The sequence below is a fragment of the Lissotriton helveticus genome, chromosome 10, assembly GCF_964261635.1.
Source record: "Lissotriton helveticus chromosome 10, aLisHel1.1, whole genome shotgun sequence".
NCBI lineage: Eukaryota > Metazoa > Chordata > Amphibia > Caudata > Salamandridae > Lissotriton > Lissotriton helveticus.
The window spans coordinates 994,425,699-994,442,015 of record NC_136071.1 but is presented as its reverse complement, the minus strand read 5'-3'; the positions used below and the strand labels follow the sequence as shown (position 1 = coordinate 994,442,015).

The window sequence follows — 16,317 nt, the reverse complement described above, 5'->3', positions numbered from 1 at the left end:
ATAACGGGGGATAATCAAAAGATACGTATTGCCTCTAGTAACATTTGTGGACTGAACTACCTTAAAAAAAAGAGCTAGAGTCTCATTAGGGTTACAGGTGTTGAATGCAGATATTGTATGTCTGCAAGGAACACATATTGAAACATCACAAAGGAATCTGTAAGGCACACTGGGCTATAGCCTTATAGGTGGGAACTCACAAGGCGCACGTATAAGGAGTTTGCTATTTTGGCAAGAGGCAATTGGCTAAAATCTGTGCAAATAGGGGTCGACACTCAGGGTCGCTGGGTTATGGTAGTTTGTCATACTCCCAACGGGGATACATTTACGTTATGTACACTGTACGGTAGTATTTATGTTGACCCCGCTGTAATTAATCAGCTATGCTATGAGTTGACTCATCGACCATTGCCTGTAGTGTTTTGTGGGGATCTCAACATCAATCTCCCTGGTAACTGGGACTTCGGAGGTCAACAAAAATATGTTTGCAGAAAGCGCAAAGTCTACTAAGCATTAGTAGTGATCTGTAAAGACCATGGTCTAATTGATGTTTGGGGCGGAGTGAATCCGACAGAGCATGGATATACTTACTTTTCAGCTCCACACTCTATACATGCCCGGCTGCATTATTTGCATATCAACCTGTAAATTTGAACGATATGCACAGTATTTATCAGATCATAATCCGTTGCTGTAAGAAATTTGAGGCATGGGGGAAAACTCGCAGTATATATAGCTTTGAGCGTGCTCTGCTTGCCAATGAGGAATATCGCCGGCACATCAGTGAGTGGATCCCAATAGTTCTTAGCAAAAATAGTGGTAGCACCATGATAAACATGGTCTGGGATACATTTAAGGCCTGCCTGCTGGGAGAGACACTTAGGTTTTCTCTGAACAGAGGGAAAAATGGGCGACAAATCATATTAGCTAAACAAGATAGCTTAGCGGCAGCAGAGGAACATTTGATAAAAGTTTTGCAGCAAGGAGGGGATGTAAAACAAGCCCAACTTGGGGTAATAACAGCAAGGGCAGCAATTGAGTCGATTTTCATAAAAAGGCAGCAGAAAACATATACAGCCTGGAAGGAAAACAGGAATGAATGCAACGAGCAAGTTGGGCATCACCTTGTTGCAGTGAGGGCAAGACAAAAGAGCATGAGCAATGAAATAAGAGGAGTGCGGGATCCAGTTCATGGGCTGGTCTCAGATTCAAATGAAATCAGGGAATGCGTTAATACTTATTACCAAATTTTATATACCGAGGATCTCAACAAGAGACCTATGCAGATCACAGAGTTTCTTTAAACAGCACTTGCAAACACGTTATCTACCGATGAGCGAGATTCCCTATAAGGAGATTTATTATGGGATTAGATATACCTCACAATCTCTATTCTTCCCTCTGGTAAAGCAGCAGGAATGGACTCAATCTCCTCAGAGTTTTTATGAAATTTTTGCACCGCTATTACGAGGCCTGAACACTGTGCTATTTAATCAAATATTGAATGGAGCTCTCCTTCCGGGTTCATGGTCCATAGCTAAAATCATAGTATTCCCAAAAAAGAATAAGCCTTTGGCAGAACTAGGATCATATCACCCGATTACCTTAATAAATGGAGATTCCAAAATATACTTTAAAGTATTGGCTGTACAACTTGCCCGGATTATTTCAAAATTGGTAGTAAATCAACGACATGGATTTATTAAGGGAGGGAATACTACCGATCACATTAGAAGAGTCAACGCATTGTTTGATGCAGTGCTTGTGTCAGGAGACCCTATGGTCCTGATATTATTAGATGCAGAAAAAGCCTTCGATAGGGTCTCCTGGCACTTTCTCTGGCTGTTAATGTAAGCAGGGGGCATGGGCCCAAAGTATATCAAGGGAAATAAAGCTCTTTATTATAAACCGATAGCTAACATTTGTATCTCCGGGGTGATGTCAGGGCCGGTCTCGATTACTCGTGGAACCAGTCAGGGGTGCCCCTGCTCTCCACTCTTGTTCGCAATCTATATTGATCCGTTTATTCGTAAATTAACCCAAAACATCGCAATCCCTCCAATAACTTTGCAGGGCTTCGAAAGTAAAGTTTTAGTTTATGCGGATGACCTTGTGGTAGTGATGCCTAATCCAGAAAGGGCTCTTAAAGCAATTGAAGAGGAAGCATTGGGTTTTAGGAGGATCTCTGGTCTGTCCTTAAATAAAGAAAAAACCCAAATTATCACCAATGATACGATCTTTGTTGTAGATAATCGTGTAGTTGATAAAGCAACATATCTGGATATATCCATATCTGCCGATGTAGACAAAATTGTAAAGCAAATTAGAGCCTTTGCTGTTAAAGGCTAGTAATGAATAACCTCCATCTTACAATGATTGGTCGATGCAGTTTGATAAAAATTATTTTTTCCCCAAAAATATATATTTTTTTCAGATCTATCCCTTTGGAATTCCTGAATGAATTGGCAAAAGCCTTCGACAGGATGCTCACAAGATATATGCGTGCCTATTCTAAACCCAGAAGAGTGCTTGGATATTTTTCTCTTCCCCAAGAGAGAGGAGGATGGGCCCTCCCTAATCTTAAATTATATTATTGGGCTACCATGCTGAAATGCAGTCATATCTTATTCAGGGAACCATGTCTGAGTGAGCCTCCACAACTCACCCCTACTCTATTTGAATTGCTGATTGGAAAGGAGGCCTGGGGGTGCCTCTGTAGACCAATAGAACTAGGATATATTTAAAAAGGTTTAGGTAGGGTCTTCTCCCCAGTGAGCCTTCTTTTCCTTCGCACTTACTTTTGTCCAATGATGTTTGTTTCCCTCCTCCCTGGGGCCTCTCCTTTAGTCTGGCCTTCCAGTTCATCAATCGAGGCCTCAATAATCGCACTGCTTGACCTGTCCCTTTCCAATGGAACTCAAGATTGTTAGCTTCAATGCTCAGGGACTTAATAACCCAAAAATGGAAAGTAGTTGTTTCCCTGCGTGAACACTCGGGTGGTGATCGTTGTCTCCTTCAAGAAACCCACCTGCTTCATAGTGACACACACTGCATGAGACATAGCCACTTCCCCTCACAATTTTGGTCCTCTGGGAATAGTAAGAGGGGGTGGGGTAGCTATCCTATTCTCTAAACGCTTCAGGGGCTCAGTGGTGGGGCCCATCGCTGTGCCTTAGTATGGGGCATTCTCACTTCACTATCGCTTATATGTACTCCCCAAACGAACGACCGGAGACATTCCTAATAGATGCATGTGCTGATGTCCTGCACACACCCACCCCTATTGTCGTGGTGGGGGGTGTCCTGAACTTAGAGCGTTTAGAGAATAGGATAGCTATCCCACCCCTCTTACTATTCTCCATATTCAGACTGCGATTGAGCGCTTTGTGTGGGGTCCAAACTCCCCCCGCCTGCAGAGGACTTTGCTACAATGCCCTAAGAAAGAGGGTGGCCTAGCCTTCCCTAAAATTACCCGTTACTACCAAGCTTCACTGCTACCGTACCTAGTGGAGTGGAACCGCCCTATGACAGAGAAATACTGGGTCTTCATGGATCAGACGGTGGCGGGCCACCACATTTGGCATGACGCCTGACTACCGCGACCTGCTTGAGCCTGGGGACTTTGTTACTCACCAGTCACCCGCCCTACAATGTTAGTCTGGGACAGGGTCTCATGGCGGGCTAACCTGACTACTTTTCCCTCACAATGACCCTGATTTTCTCCAATCCTGCCTTCCCACCTGGGATGGACAAAATGTTAGCGGCGCGCTGGTTAGAGGGAGGTTGCAAGCGCTTAGGGCATCTATTCAACATCCAGGGTCTCATCTCCTTTAAGGACCTGCAGGAGGACTATGCCCTCCACAGATCTGATCTCTTCCTCCATTCCCAGATGATGAATTGAATCTCGGGAGCCGCATCTCAGCCCTTGGCACACCGACCAATGCGACCGTTCGAGAAATGGCTCACTCGTAAAAAGGACTATCATGGGCTTATTTCTGAAATATACTCCTTTCTCACATTAGGCATCCAGAAAGTTCGCACAGCGGGGCAGAGATGCTGGGAGGCGGAATTGGGGAATACACTGTCTGATATGGAATGGGAAGATATTTTCTATAGATCACACCACACAGCACACCCCATGGGTCATGCGGAAACTGCTTTTAAGATTACGTCCTATTGGTATTATACCCCAGCCTAATTTGCTAAGTGCCAATCTCGCTGTGACGGCCTCTGCTGGTGAGGGTGTGGTAGCCCTGGTACCCTCCTCCACTTGTTGTGGCACTGCCCAAAGCTCACGCGCTACTGGGAAAGAATACTGGACGACATTGATAAGGCCGTTCACACCACCACTCCCAGACTTCCAGCTTACACTCTTCTAGGCCTACCCAATGCGCTGACCTTCCCCCTGCATTCTATTAGAGGGAGACAGATGGCGCATGTGCTGAACGCCATACACAGAGTGATTCTGGATGGGTGGAAATCAGATAGGATCCCGGACCATGTGCAATGGTTCACCAACTTTGGTATCTTCTAGGTATGGAGAGACTCCTGATGGCCACCCTGGAGAACTACGCAGACTATGCCAAGATTTGGTCCCCATTCATAGCCATCCTCTCAACTGAATTTCGAGAATTTACCTGCCCTAGCTATCTCCGGCTCCTGAAACCGATCCCTGAGGACAATGCCCCCACCTAACAAGTGGCTCCCCGTTGGACTCACAAACCCCTTAGACTAATGGAGGTTCTACACCCTATATTGCCAGCAGGCTGGACTCTTCCCTTTTCTTTCTTTGTTTCCTGCTCACTGGGGAGGGGGTGGGAGTGGAAGTTGTCTTCTTTTCATTGTTCTTTGTCTTCTGTGAAAAGCAGCACTATGCACCTATGACTTGTCACAGGCTGCCGGCTATCACTGCTTGCATGCCTGGAAGCACACTGGAACATATGGCTACCCATGCACTGGGGAAACGGTTGCTGCCTCCCTTCTCCCCTTTTTAGGTTTCGCCTCATCGAAAGCTGCGCCGCGCAGCTTTTCGGCGCAGGCGAAATCTAATGTTTACACTATGTGGCTTGGGAATCCGCCCTCTGTTCCATTGGCTAGCTCCATAAATGGAGGCTAGCCATTGGAACAGAGATCTGTCCGTCAATTGCGGAGCAGATTCGTGGGCGTTCCGGCCATTTTTACTCATCCCGCCCCCTTGCGATCGTCATGCGGCGGTGGGCGGTGTTTATTTATTTATTTTTTACAGCTTTGTTTTCCACCATTTTGGCAGTGTCCTTTGTAGGGGTGGGTTGCGCGATGTCCCGCTGTCTGTTCCCGCCCCCCCTCCCGCTGTTAATTGATTCCTGATAGGATCACATTAGGGTACCTAACATCAACCTCCTAACGAGAGAGGCAATGTCGTATTTCGGAAAACCATTATTTTACTTGACAGATTACGCTGTTTTGGAGTTGTAGGATTTCGATTTATGTGGGCGTGTCCACCTCTGATAGTACCCATATTAGGTCAAAGCATGAATGAGCCGCAAGCTGGGACACACTTTGCCATGCTCTTGCACAACCCTTTTACTCTTGCAGTAAGCAGTTTAACATTCACAAGTAATTTTCTACACCTAACATGGCTGAATACGTCTAAATGCGGTCTAGTGCTGAATACGACTATGGTACCGAATAGTAGAGAGTGGCGTCACAAAGCCGAAACCCTCACAGCCAATAGGGAGGCGCGCAGCACGTTAGACCGTTCTGGAAACGCCGACTGCACGCTACCTAGCTCCCTTTTCTTATGAGGCGGCGTGTTGGAGGCCGCACATTGCTCAGCTCCAAGCGACCAGCCCGGAAACCCCCTAATTCAGCCATGTCTGCCGTTAAAGCTCTCAACCCGAAGGCTGAGGTTGCTCGGGCGCAGGCAGCTTTGGCCGTAAACATCAGCGCTGCTCGTGGGCTGCAGGACGTGCTGCGGACCAACCTGGGCCCGAAAGGGACCATGAAGATGTGAGTGTTCTTCCTGCTGGGTTTAAGGCGGGGGGAAGAGGATGCTACGCTACTATTCAGAGCGCTATTGTGCTATATATGGGTTGGTTATGTGCCCAGGTCTGCGCGTGCGCGTGGCGTTGTTAAACTCGGATGTTTATGGTTGCATAGTACTCGTTGCAGCCGAGATGACCGGGCTAATAATGAAGTGGTGTTTACAAACTATGGTGTGAATACAGTGCCTGGAAACACACTAACGTGGAGGTTTGCGAACCCAACAGTTGGAAACCCCGTGTTGTGTGTATGTGTGGGAGCCATAGAAATAACGGCTGCAGTGAAATAGCTGCATCGAAGAAGGACTTGAAGGTCATAGGAATAGAAGACGGACTTCAGAAGTGGCGGATGTGAGTTTTTGTGGCTAGTTATAGAAACGAGTGTCTGGAAAGCTTGGAAGTTGATAGTGCGCAATACTTGACCTGAATTTCCGCGTGTGAACCTGACTTGTAGAAGTTCTGCGATGGGCTTCCTCCACAGAACATTTAGAAAACAATTTGTGTGTGTGGCTCTGGGTGTGTGTGTGTGTGTGTGTGGCTCTGGGTGTGTGTGTGTGTGGCTCTGGGGGTGTGTGTGTGGCTCTGGGTGTGTGTGTGTGTGTGTGTGGCTCTGTGTGTGTGTGTGTGTGTGTGTTTGTGGCTCTGGGTGTGTGTGTGTGGCTCTGGGTGTGTGTGTGTGTGTGTGGCTCTGGGTGGGTGTGTGTGTCTGGCTCTGGGTGTGTGTGTGTGTGTGTGTGGCTCTGGGTGTGTGTGTGTGGCTCTGGGTGTGTGTGTGTGGCTCTGGGTGTGTGTGTGTGGCTCTGGGTGTGTGTGTGGTAGTATTTGCTGTCTGCTGAGCTCGTCCACAGGGTACAATAGGTCTCACATTTGCGAGAGATTAAGCTAATGGCAATGTAAATGACAATGCCATTTATTTATCTGTTTTCAAAACCAACACATAATACAAATTTTGTGATTTACAATGCCAATAGCTCTAACTTTTCCAAAGGCGAAACCATTGCATTGTAACTGCTTGTTACCACAAGGCCGGCCCTGTCTGGGTTGTAGGAGACATGTTGTGTTAAATAACATTCGGTGTTCTCTCATTTATTGTCTTGTTGCCATGAACTGATCAGATGTTAGCCGGCCCGTTGGGTTGTAGGCGCCAGTGTCCTGTTTTGCCTTGCTTTGTGCTCTGCCAACAAAATCGATTTAATACAAAAAAGTGCGGTTTAAATGCATTTTGGGAGCTTTTAAAGTATGGTCAGTTCTTCTGAAATCATTGGGCCTCAGACGACTATTCAGAACAACTCGATCCTGCCAGAATTATTCAGGGATGGGTATATTCAACATTGGGTTCTTGCAGGGGTATATAGGCTAGCTTTTTTTCTCCTTTGGGCTTTGTGCCCTTTGATGATCAGAAGACAGAATTTGTTGTTAACTATAAGGAGTTTTTTAAATATTTACAAATAAGGGATTACTTACAATGTAAGGGGGTGGGCCTACTAGCTTCGAGAAAAAAGAACTGGTGGAAACTGTAAAAGCTCAGAATCATGCCTGTATTGGGACAATTCACAATATATTAATGAAAGAAGCAAAAGATGACCTCAACAAAGTCTATCAAAAATGGCAAGTGAAATTCGAGATCTCCGAAACCGATTACACGAAAGCCCTTAGGCTATCTCAAACAGTTTTAATGTTGGCCAATTTAAAGGTGTAATTTTTAAGACTTTTTATATGTTATACTACACACCAGCCAGAATTGCAAAATGGAGTTTGGGCCAGGGATCTAAGTGTCCTCGATGGGCCACTCCCTGCGCCGATATAGTTCACATGTTTGCCACTTGCACCTTCCTAAATTCTATTATGAATGAAATTCAAGTTTTTGTATATAATAAATTAAACATTGAAGTAATATTGACCCCAAAGTTGATTATCTTAGGGATATTTGATGAGGAAGGTATGCAAGATACAAAATATTTCTTGGCAGTCACAATGGTGATATTTAGATTGGTAATCACCACTGACTGACTTAACCCTCAACCCTCTCCTTTCCAACAGTGGTTGACTCGCCTTATATTGGTCTCTAATATAAAAAAGCGGTATACTCCATGAAGGGCCACAAAGCCAGGAAAAAAGGGCGGGTAATCTGGGCACACATGCTCAGATGGCAGAACTAATATTTGTTGTACATGTATTATATATTGTTGTGGTAGCTCATCAGTCATCTGCATAATATTACAATCTATTGTGAATTATGTCAGAAGCCTTTGTGCCATGTACAAATTAGCTGAAGAGACACATTGTGACTTTTAGAGAACTTGTTTTGATGAAGCATCGGATGAAATTAGGTTTGTGCTGGACAAAGGGGGTGCCGCAGCACTGTTGCTTTTGGATGTATCGGCAGCTTTAGAAACGGTTGATACCGCTACGTTGATCAATCACGTCTCCACCTTAGGCATTGAGCACAAGGCCAAAGCCCTTTTGTCCTCATTTCTATCCAATCGCACCCAGTCAGTTAGTTTGGGCGACTTCACCTCACCAATTTTTTCACTCCCATGTGGAGTTCCGCAAGGATCTTCGATAAGTTCAACATTGTTTAACATCTACCTTACGGACTTAGCACGAGTAATTAAATCATTTGGAATGGGTCTCACCTCTTATGCGGATGTCACTCAATTGGTACTTGCTGTGCATAAAAATGGAGATGCAGTTTCGGCCAGCTTTCATGATGGTATGCTGGCTATTAGTACCTGAATGTCAAATCACTGTCTCAAATTGAACTCAACCAAGACAGAAGTATTGGCCTTTGGAAATCTTTCCCCAAGATGGTCCCCAGCCTGGTGGACAGATAATTTGGGATTACCCCCAATCCCTGTCAAAAAGGCCAGGAACGTGGGTGTTATTTTTGACGACAGATTATTTAATATACATCATGTTAACGTGGTGGTCTGCTCATCCTTTTATCTGTTATGAATGATAAAGAAATTGTTATCTTTTGTACCGGCTAACACTGGAAGAAATTTAATCGGTACTCTAATCATGTCTAAGGTTAATTCCTGCAACAGCCTGATAATTAATGCCCAGGAAAGAGTTCTGGGCAGACTACAGTTGGTACAGAACACAGCCACCAGGAAACTGTCAGGTTTTCCTAAGTTTAACTCCATCTCTAGTTTGGTGGGACAGCTCCATTGGCTGCCCATAAGAAGTAGAACGAAATTTAAAGCTCTCTGCATTGCCTACAAGGCAATTCACTTTGCAGGTCCAGAATACTTGAAAAAGCCTTCCTGGCTTACACACCCATCAGATCTCTTCGCTCAGCAGATGCTAAACTTCTGGCCGTCAATAGAACCAAAAAAGACAACTGGGCGACAGAAGCTTCATAGTCACCACATCCAAATGATGGAATTCTCTTCCCTTACAGATTCAGACTAGTCCCACGCTGCTATCAATTAGAAAACAAATGAAAACTTAGCTTATCAAGTAATAGGCTTTTTCTCACCAGCCATTTCCTACCCTTCCAGCATATAGCGCTGAGACACGTACGGGTATTTTACTTACAAGTATTAAAATAAATAAATAAAGCCTCAGAATCATGTGTCTAATTATTGTGATATCTACAGATTTGATTCTGCCCTTCCCCTTACTACTGTCTTGTAGCACAATGCCCTTTAATTCATCTTTGTCACTACATGTCCCATGAATTCGGTTTTTTAGATCTATTATGACTACTAGAGTATTTTTTTATGTCATTTTGGGAACTGTATTGCTATCTGTGTAATTATTGGCTTATGTAATAGACCGATCGGTTCTATCTTTCCTGTGTACTCTTATCCCAGGATGTTGGGCGCGGGTGGGGTTGGGTGGTATGGGTTGTAAGAAAATGTTTAATAAAGACCATTGGAGAAAAAAAAAAGAAGGTCACTTGTCTGGGGTTATCAGTGAAGAAGAGTAAACTTCATGATATGTTATTAAATTCCATCACATTCTATTTAATTCATGACACTGCGGTGCTCAGCTGCCTTCTAAAGATATCTGCACATATTCCTTATCCACCGTCAACCATGATATGCATACATATTTCTTCATTCATCTTGTAACTGCAGGTTCACTGCTGCAATGCAGGTGTGTAAAGCTGTTTACAATATTAATATAAAAGGGAACAGTGATGAAAACAGATTGTATGACGGGCCTGCAATCGACTTTTTAGGCATCTTTTTTAATATAATTTCTGGGTGCATTTCTAATTGTCATCTATGAAACATTTCCATATTATATAGCTGAACTGGTTTGTTAAGACGTATATAAAATATGACCCACTATATAATCGTTTGGTGCTATATAGTTTGAAATAAATACATTCATGAATTGTTTTATTTTACTGCAGCTGAAAGCAAATGCAACGCTTCAAAGGGAGTGACTTGCTCAAAGTGCCTTTCTCTTGGCACAGAATGCGCATGGTGCACTCAGAGGGTATGTGATTACTTTTTTCCCTTCTTTTCTGTTTACCCAATGTAATAACAATTTAAATTGTTTTCGGTATGAAACTGAGGCTTTCAAGAGGCAATAAAATGCACTTCCAAGAACTATGGATAAGGAAATTACAAGAGAAATATCTTTACCTCAAACAACTTTATATGCAAGTTACAGTAAACTTCATATTGTGCTAGCAGCATTTTATGATTTACATTTGCCTATTTTTTGCAAAGAAAAAGTGTTTTTATGGAGTTATATATGCTCTAGGTTCCATAGCTACAGGAAGGGGGCTTTCAATAATTTTAAAATTATAATTGCAAAATGTATAAAAATAGTCCGATTTTTTCATTTCTTCTACTTACCGGTACTTTAATTAATCATGTAGAGGTTTACCGTCATCACTTTGGGATGAGAATTCTGATGTGAACATATGTTCTTGAAATTCTGATGTAATTCTGACACCTGTTTTCTTATAACTCATTTGGGCGGTATTACTGGAGTGCTCCGGGGGCGAAACGTGCATTTGCTTTTGCTTTGTGTGCCTCTTGGGCTCTTTGGTATTACAGAAGCAGTCACAGATGCTTGCGTGTCCCCTTCCGAAATACCGATAGAACTAGTGCACATAACGCGCCAGCGCTATCATCTGAGATCAGAGGGCATTCCCTCATTGGCATGGGGCATGGCCCCATGCAAATGAGGAAATCCCTTTGCCTCTGCGCCTGTGCCATATTACAGATGCAGGAGCAGAGGCAAGGAAGCTGTCAGGAGGTGCACTAACAGCGCTCTACCTAAAAGGTAGCTCATTGTCAGTGAGCCCCCTGATGACAACCCTGTGCAGGGGGGAAAACATAGTCCCATGGACCCCCAGACATCCTCTTGCAGGCGGGTGCAGTGACTCGCTGTACCCACCTGCAAGGGCCTCTCCAATCCCCCTTCAAAGGGCAGGCAGGTTGCTGCCTGCAACGTGAAACACAGAGTGGCTTCAAAACTGGTGCTCCGTTTTTCATCTGAATGCGCTGCCTTCAGGGAGCGTGAGTTCACGGCTGCCCTGTGGGCAGTGCATTAACTAAAATGCAGCGCATTTTCCCAGTTAGCGCTGGGTGCCACTTTTGAAAGGTGCGCCCAGCACTAACCAGGAAAATGTGCTGCATACGGAATACGGTCCCTGGTGCTTTATTCCATAATATTCCTCACAACTGTCATTCCATGACTAACCCATATCAGGAACACTGGGTATTCAGCTGTAACAAGCTGTTGGACTTCTTCTCGGAGAAAATAAAATCCTCAAGTGATAAGATCACATATATCATCAAGCACACAAAGATCCCTCACCTTAAAACCTTAGCTACCTGGTCCACGTTCTCTTATGTTTCATCATGTGAGGTTTCTTATGTGATACAACATTAGAACACAACAATTTCCAGAACGCTGCCCCTAAACAGTTAACCAAAGCCAGGTTCTATCTCTTTGAAAAAGCTTAACTATTGGTATTCAATACATCTCTCAAACAAAATGTATTCTCCAATTCACTAAATGGTGGCCAGCCTCATAAAAAAAAAATCTTGACCCAAACAATCTGTCTATTTATGAGTCAATCACAAACGTTTCATATATCAACGTAGACAATAAATGCTATTTCTGGAATCAGATAACCAAATGTGTTGATGATATCAAACTCACACTAGCTGTCAGTATGGCTTCAGATCAGGATTTAACATGGAACAGCCACCTTGAAGGTACTTGAGGATGCCTACTATATATCAATGATGCAGGTGACTAATTCCTTCTGGTTCTGCTGGATCGCTTAATCATTTTCAACACAGTTGGTCATTTATGCCTGATACAGAGAATAGACCACAGATTTGGCCACCACAACCAGGTGTTTAGTTGGTTCATCACCTACCTCCCAAGTGCAGCAATCTTGAAATGCAGTGTTTTGCAAAGGTTATTCTTAGCTTCATTATTTTCCCCAGCTCCATATTAAACCTCTATATAATGTCTGAAAAAAGGCAGGGGTTGATATACATTGATAAACTAGTGACACATAGCTCTTTAAAAAAAAAATCATGTCCGAATGACATATACTTGAAGAAATTACAGCTCAGGATTCCTAATATTTCCCCAAAAGGTAAAGTTCATGCTCATCGCCTCAAGGAATAAATACAGAGTGGATAGCAACTTGCTGAACAGCTCTTTTTTGACAACTTTCATCCAATACTTTCCATTTGTGCAATCTGTAGGCTTCATTATCAAAAATACTTTGATGCTAGTACTACACATTATTAAATCAACCCAATCCACAAACATCTTTTTCCATGCTTGGAAACAAATCAAACTTTTCCTAACTATTAAGTCTGTCATCCTTGGTGTGGTCTTCCCCCAAGTATTTTCCCTTCACCCCTTCACCCCTTCTGTCTTCTGAATTTCTTTTTTGTTGGCATTAGGATTCTGTGCCCTTTACCACTGCTAACTAATGCTAAAGTGTTTGTGCTCTCTCTTTTAAACATGGTACTATTGTCTTATACCGGATTAGTATATTTAATTTTCTTATAAGTCCCTAGTACATGGTACTACATATATCCTGGGCCAGTAAATGAAATGCTACAAGTTGCCTTGAGGTGCTCTTTGAGGTATCCACTTAAGTAGCACTTTAAAACATGTCTCAGGCCTGACATTGGAACCTGTGGTGCAGTTTTAAAACTGCTAATTTGACATGGCAAAAAAAAAACCATTTATCAGGCCTAAACCTTCCCTTTTAAAACATATAAGTTATCCACACTCGACTGATCTCTTCAAAGAGGAAATTCAACCACATCTCATTGATGATACAGCCACCCAAACCAGAATACTGTTCGCAATGCAAATCAAAGCATTGCATTGTTGTATTATATTTTGAGGTGAAGAGGGAAGAAGTGGAAGAATAGTCTGGAATCCACATAGTGAAGTTCTGATGACAACAACCCACCATCTTGTGATAAGTGAAGCCATCCTTCAGTAAATAAAGGTGTCCGCAGGAGCACTGGAGTGAAACTGAAGTGAAGATTCCACTTTCCCCATGTCAAACTGTATATCCAAGAAATGGGTGCAGCTCAGCTTATGAGCTCTATCCAGTTTTCTCTGTTTAGCTCACGCTTGGGGATCAACATCACAATGAGTGAATCTGCCCTCCTGCATATAGAGGTGATCAGAGCAGTACCCAATTTTTGCATTAAACCCAGGCCACACCCTTGCCCCATTTTGTTAACGTTATAAATAACAGCAGTCATAACGAAAAGCATCATGTGCATAACTGGAGCCAAGGACAACATTTCTAAATTAGGATCCCTTAAATGCCCAGACCGGTAAATGTTGTTTACAACGCGGTGTTTACACCGCATGACCTTTAGCACGCTGCCATTATAACGCAAGTTGTTACTATGACTTGCGCTGGATGGCGCTGTTGGTTAAGGAATATTGTAATTTTATATTCCAACACCTTCCCTACTGTTACGTGGACTGGTGTTGGAATATAACATTATAATATTCCTAAATCCGCGCCCTCCAACGCAAGTCGTTGTAACGACTTGCGTTGTAATAACCGCGTTGTTAAGTACCGCGATCTAAAAGGTCACATTGTAGTGACATACACCCTCATACCCAATCCTGTCTTTTAGAAAAGGTTTCCATCTGGCCACATTATCTCAAAAATCTACAAGATTGTTAATTCCTGTAAAATCAAAGCATCTTTTCTACTCCAAATAAAGTGGATCAAGCCGGTTAGCAAAAAAGGAATACTGCCACCTCTGAATCAGTTGTGGTCCACATATGTTCCAAAGCTCTTTATAATAAAAAGATTCCTTCCCTCCCACAAACAAAAGTATTCTTGATGCACATCCAATACTGGAGCATGGACAGACTTTTCATACTAAATCCATCCGACACAACCATTAATTGGAACTGCAAAGAAGCACACTGTTACTCAGAACATATGTTCTTTAGCTGTAATCTAGTAAACCCATACTGGGAAAACATTACAACCCATCGTTCCAGCTACTACACATGTTGTTCTAGATTTTCCAACCATAATCCTCGGGCTGCTAATCTTCTTTGCGCCCCCAAAGCTCCCTGAACGAGAAATTGCCACTGTGCTATTCATATCAAATGAAAATACATAAAGTTTCAAAACGTGTTGGACAGGGTAACATACAAAGGAAGTTCTCTTCTCATAGTTCACAAGATAATCTTTCCAGGAATCAGAGAATATCTCAGATAGTATGGCAAATGTTATTAGATAACTTTGGTCAAGACCGCTGAAGTGCATTTTTCCAGAGTCACGCTTCCTCAGTTAAAACATACAGTATAACGTATGTACTCATGCTGAATGACGAGCCGCCTTCCAAGTACTATATGTGTTTCCTAGCTACCCTCCAAACAGTCCCCACTCTCTCCACCTCTCTTCTTTTCAATCCCATGGGTACATATCACTTATATTTTGGTCTACCAAATATACTACTAACAAATAACAGTAATATTTTTCACCTCTAAAAATGTTTTTATTTATATAGTGTTTTATAAAGTGCGAAAATCACCATCACAGTATCAGTGTGTTGTACAAAGAGAAATTGATGGTCTCAGTACAGAAAATAACACTGTCTCTTAAGATACTCTTGTACATAGAGTTCAAAGAGCAATGTAAAAAACAATCATAGACAATATCAGATAGGATCATGAGAGTTTCAAAAGAATTAATTAATTTGGAGTTCAAAGAGCAAGGCATAAAACAATAGTGTACAATATTGAATAGTGTGAATAACAGTTTGCAAAAAAAGTTCTCTTATTATACATGTTTTCCTAGTCATGTAAGTCTTTCACTTCCTTCTTGAAGAGACAGAATGAGGTAGTTGCTCTAGTTGAGGGTTGTAGGGAGTTTCATATTTTTTGAGCAGATCCTGCGATAGTGCATCTGTGTCTTTTACTATTTCCTAATCTGGCTGGTTCTCGTATGAGGGATTTAGCACTTCGAGATTTCCTTCCACCTCCTGATAGCTTGGTCCTATTTGCCATGTATTTTTGTCCTGCATTGTGTCTGGCTTTTTGTGTTATACATGCAACCTTCAGTGGAATCCTAGCTTAAACTGGGAGCCAGTTGAAGCCTCTGAATTATGGGGAAATGCGATCATAATGACATGTGTCAGTTAAGAGTCTAGCTGCTGCACTTTTTGTTGCTTTCATTTTGGTCTAAGCTCGCTTTCAATAAATCTATGAGAGTGGCATTCTCATAGCCCAGTCTTCAGAGCACCAGAGATTGAACTGCCATTTTAAGGTCACCTAGTTGTTTGAAGGTTTTTAGTTTTCTTTGACTGGTTAGATGTAGGTTGGCACTGCTGGATGCAGCTTGTCTGCGGACTCACATGTTTAGGTTTGAGTCTATAGTGATGCCTAGTGTTTTTTCAGAGTCACAGATGGATGGGGTTCAGTTTAGCGACTCGAGGTTCTGGGACCATAGTTGGAGTTGTTGTGTTCTGAGAGATGGGGAGAAAAGGATGAATCCCTTTATTTCTGCAGATTTAATTTTAGGTGACCGTGTGCCAGCCAGTCTTGTGATTTCCTCAGGATATTATATAGTCTCTGGAAATCCACTCGGAAGGAAAGTTTGATGTAGAGTTGAGTGTCATCGTTGTACTTGTGGTACGAGATGTTTGATTGTTTCAGGATTTCAATGAGTGGTTCTATGTATAGATTGAAGATCATTGGTGAATTTGTAGATCCTTGCTGAACGCCACTGTCAATGTTCACTACGTCATATAGAATGTTAGTTGTCTGTTCTGCAGGAAGGAAGTGAACCACTTAAGGACGGATCTTG

The 16,317-nt window shown here is 42.8% G+C and overlaps 1 protein-coding gene across 1 annotated transcript in view; it reads left to right on the top strand.

The window, feature by feature from the left end:
* The window catches only part of ITGB8 (integrin subunit beta 8), a 295,047-nt gene that overhangs the window by 89,348 nt on the left and 189,382 nt on the right, over positions 1–16,317 (top strand). Inside the window, 1 exon segment of the mRNA XM_078663672.1 lies at positions 10,387–10,472. Within this exon segment, the coding sequence (XP_078519798.1) occupies positions 10,387–10,472 (86 nt within the window).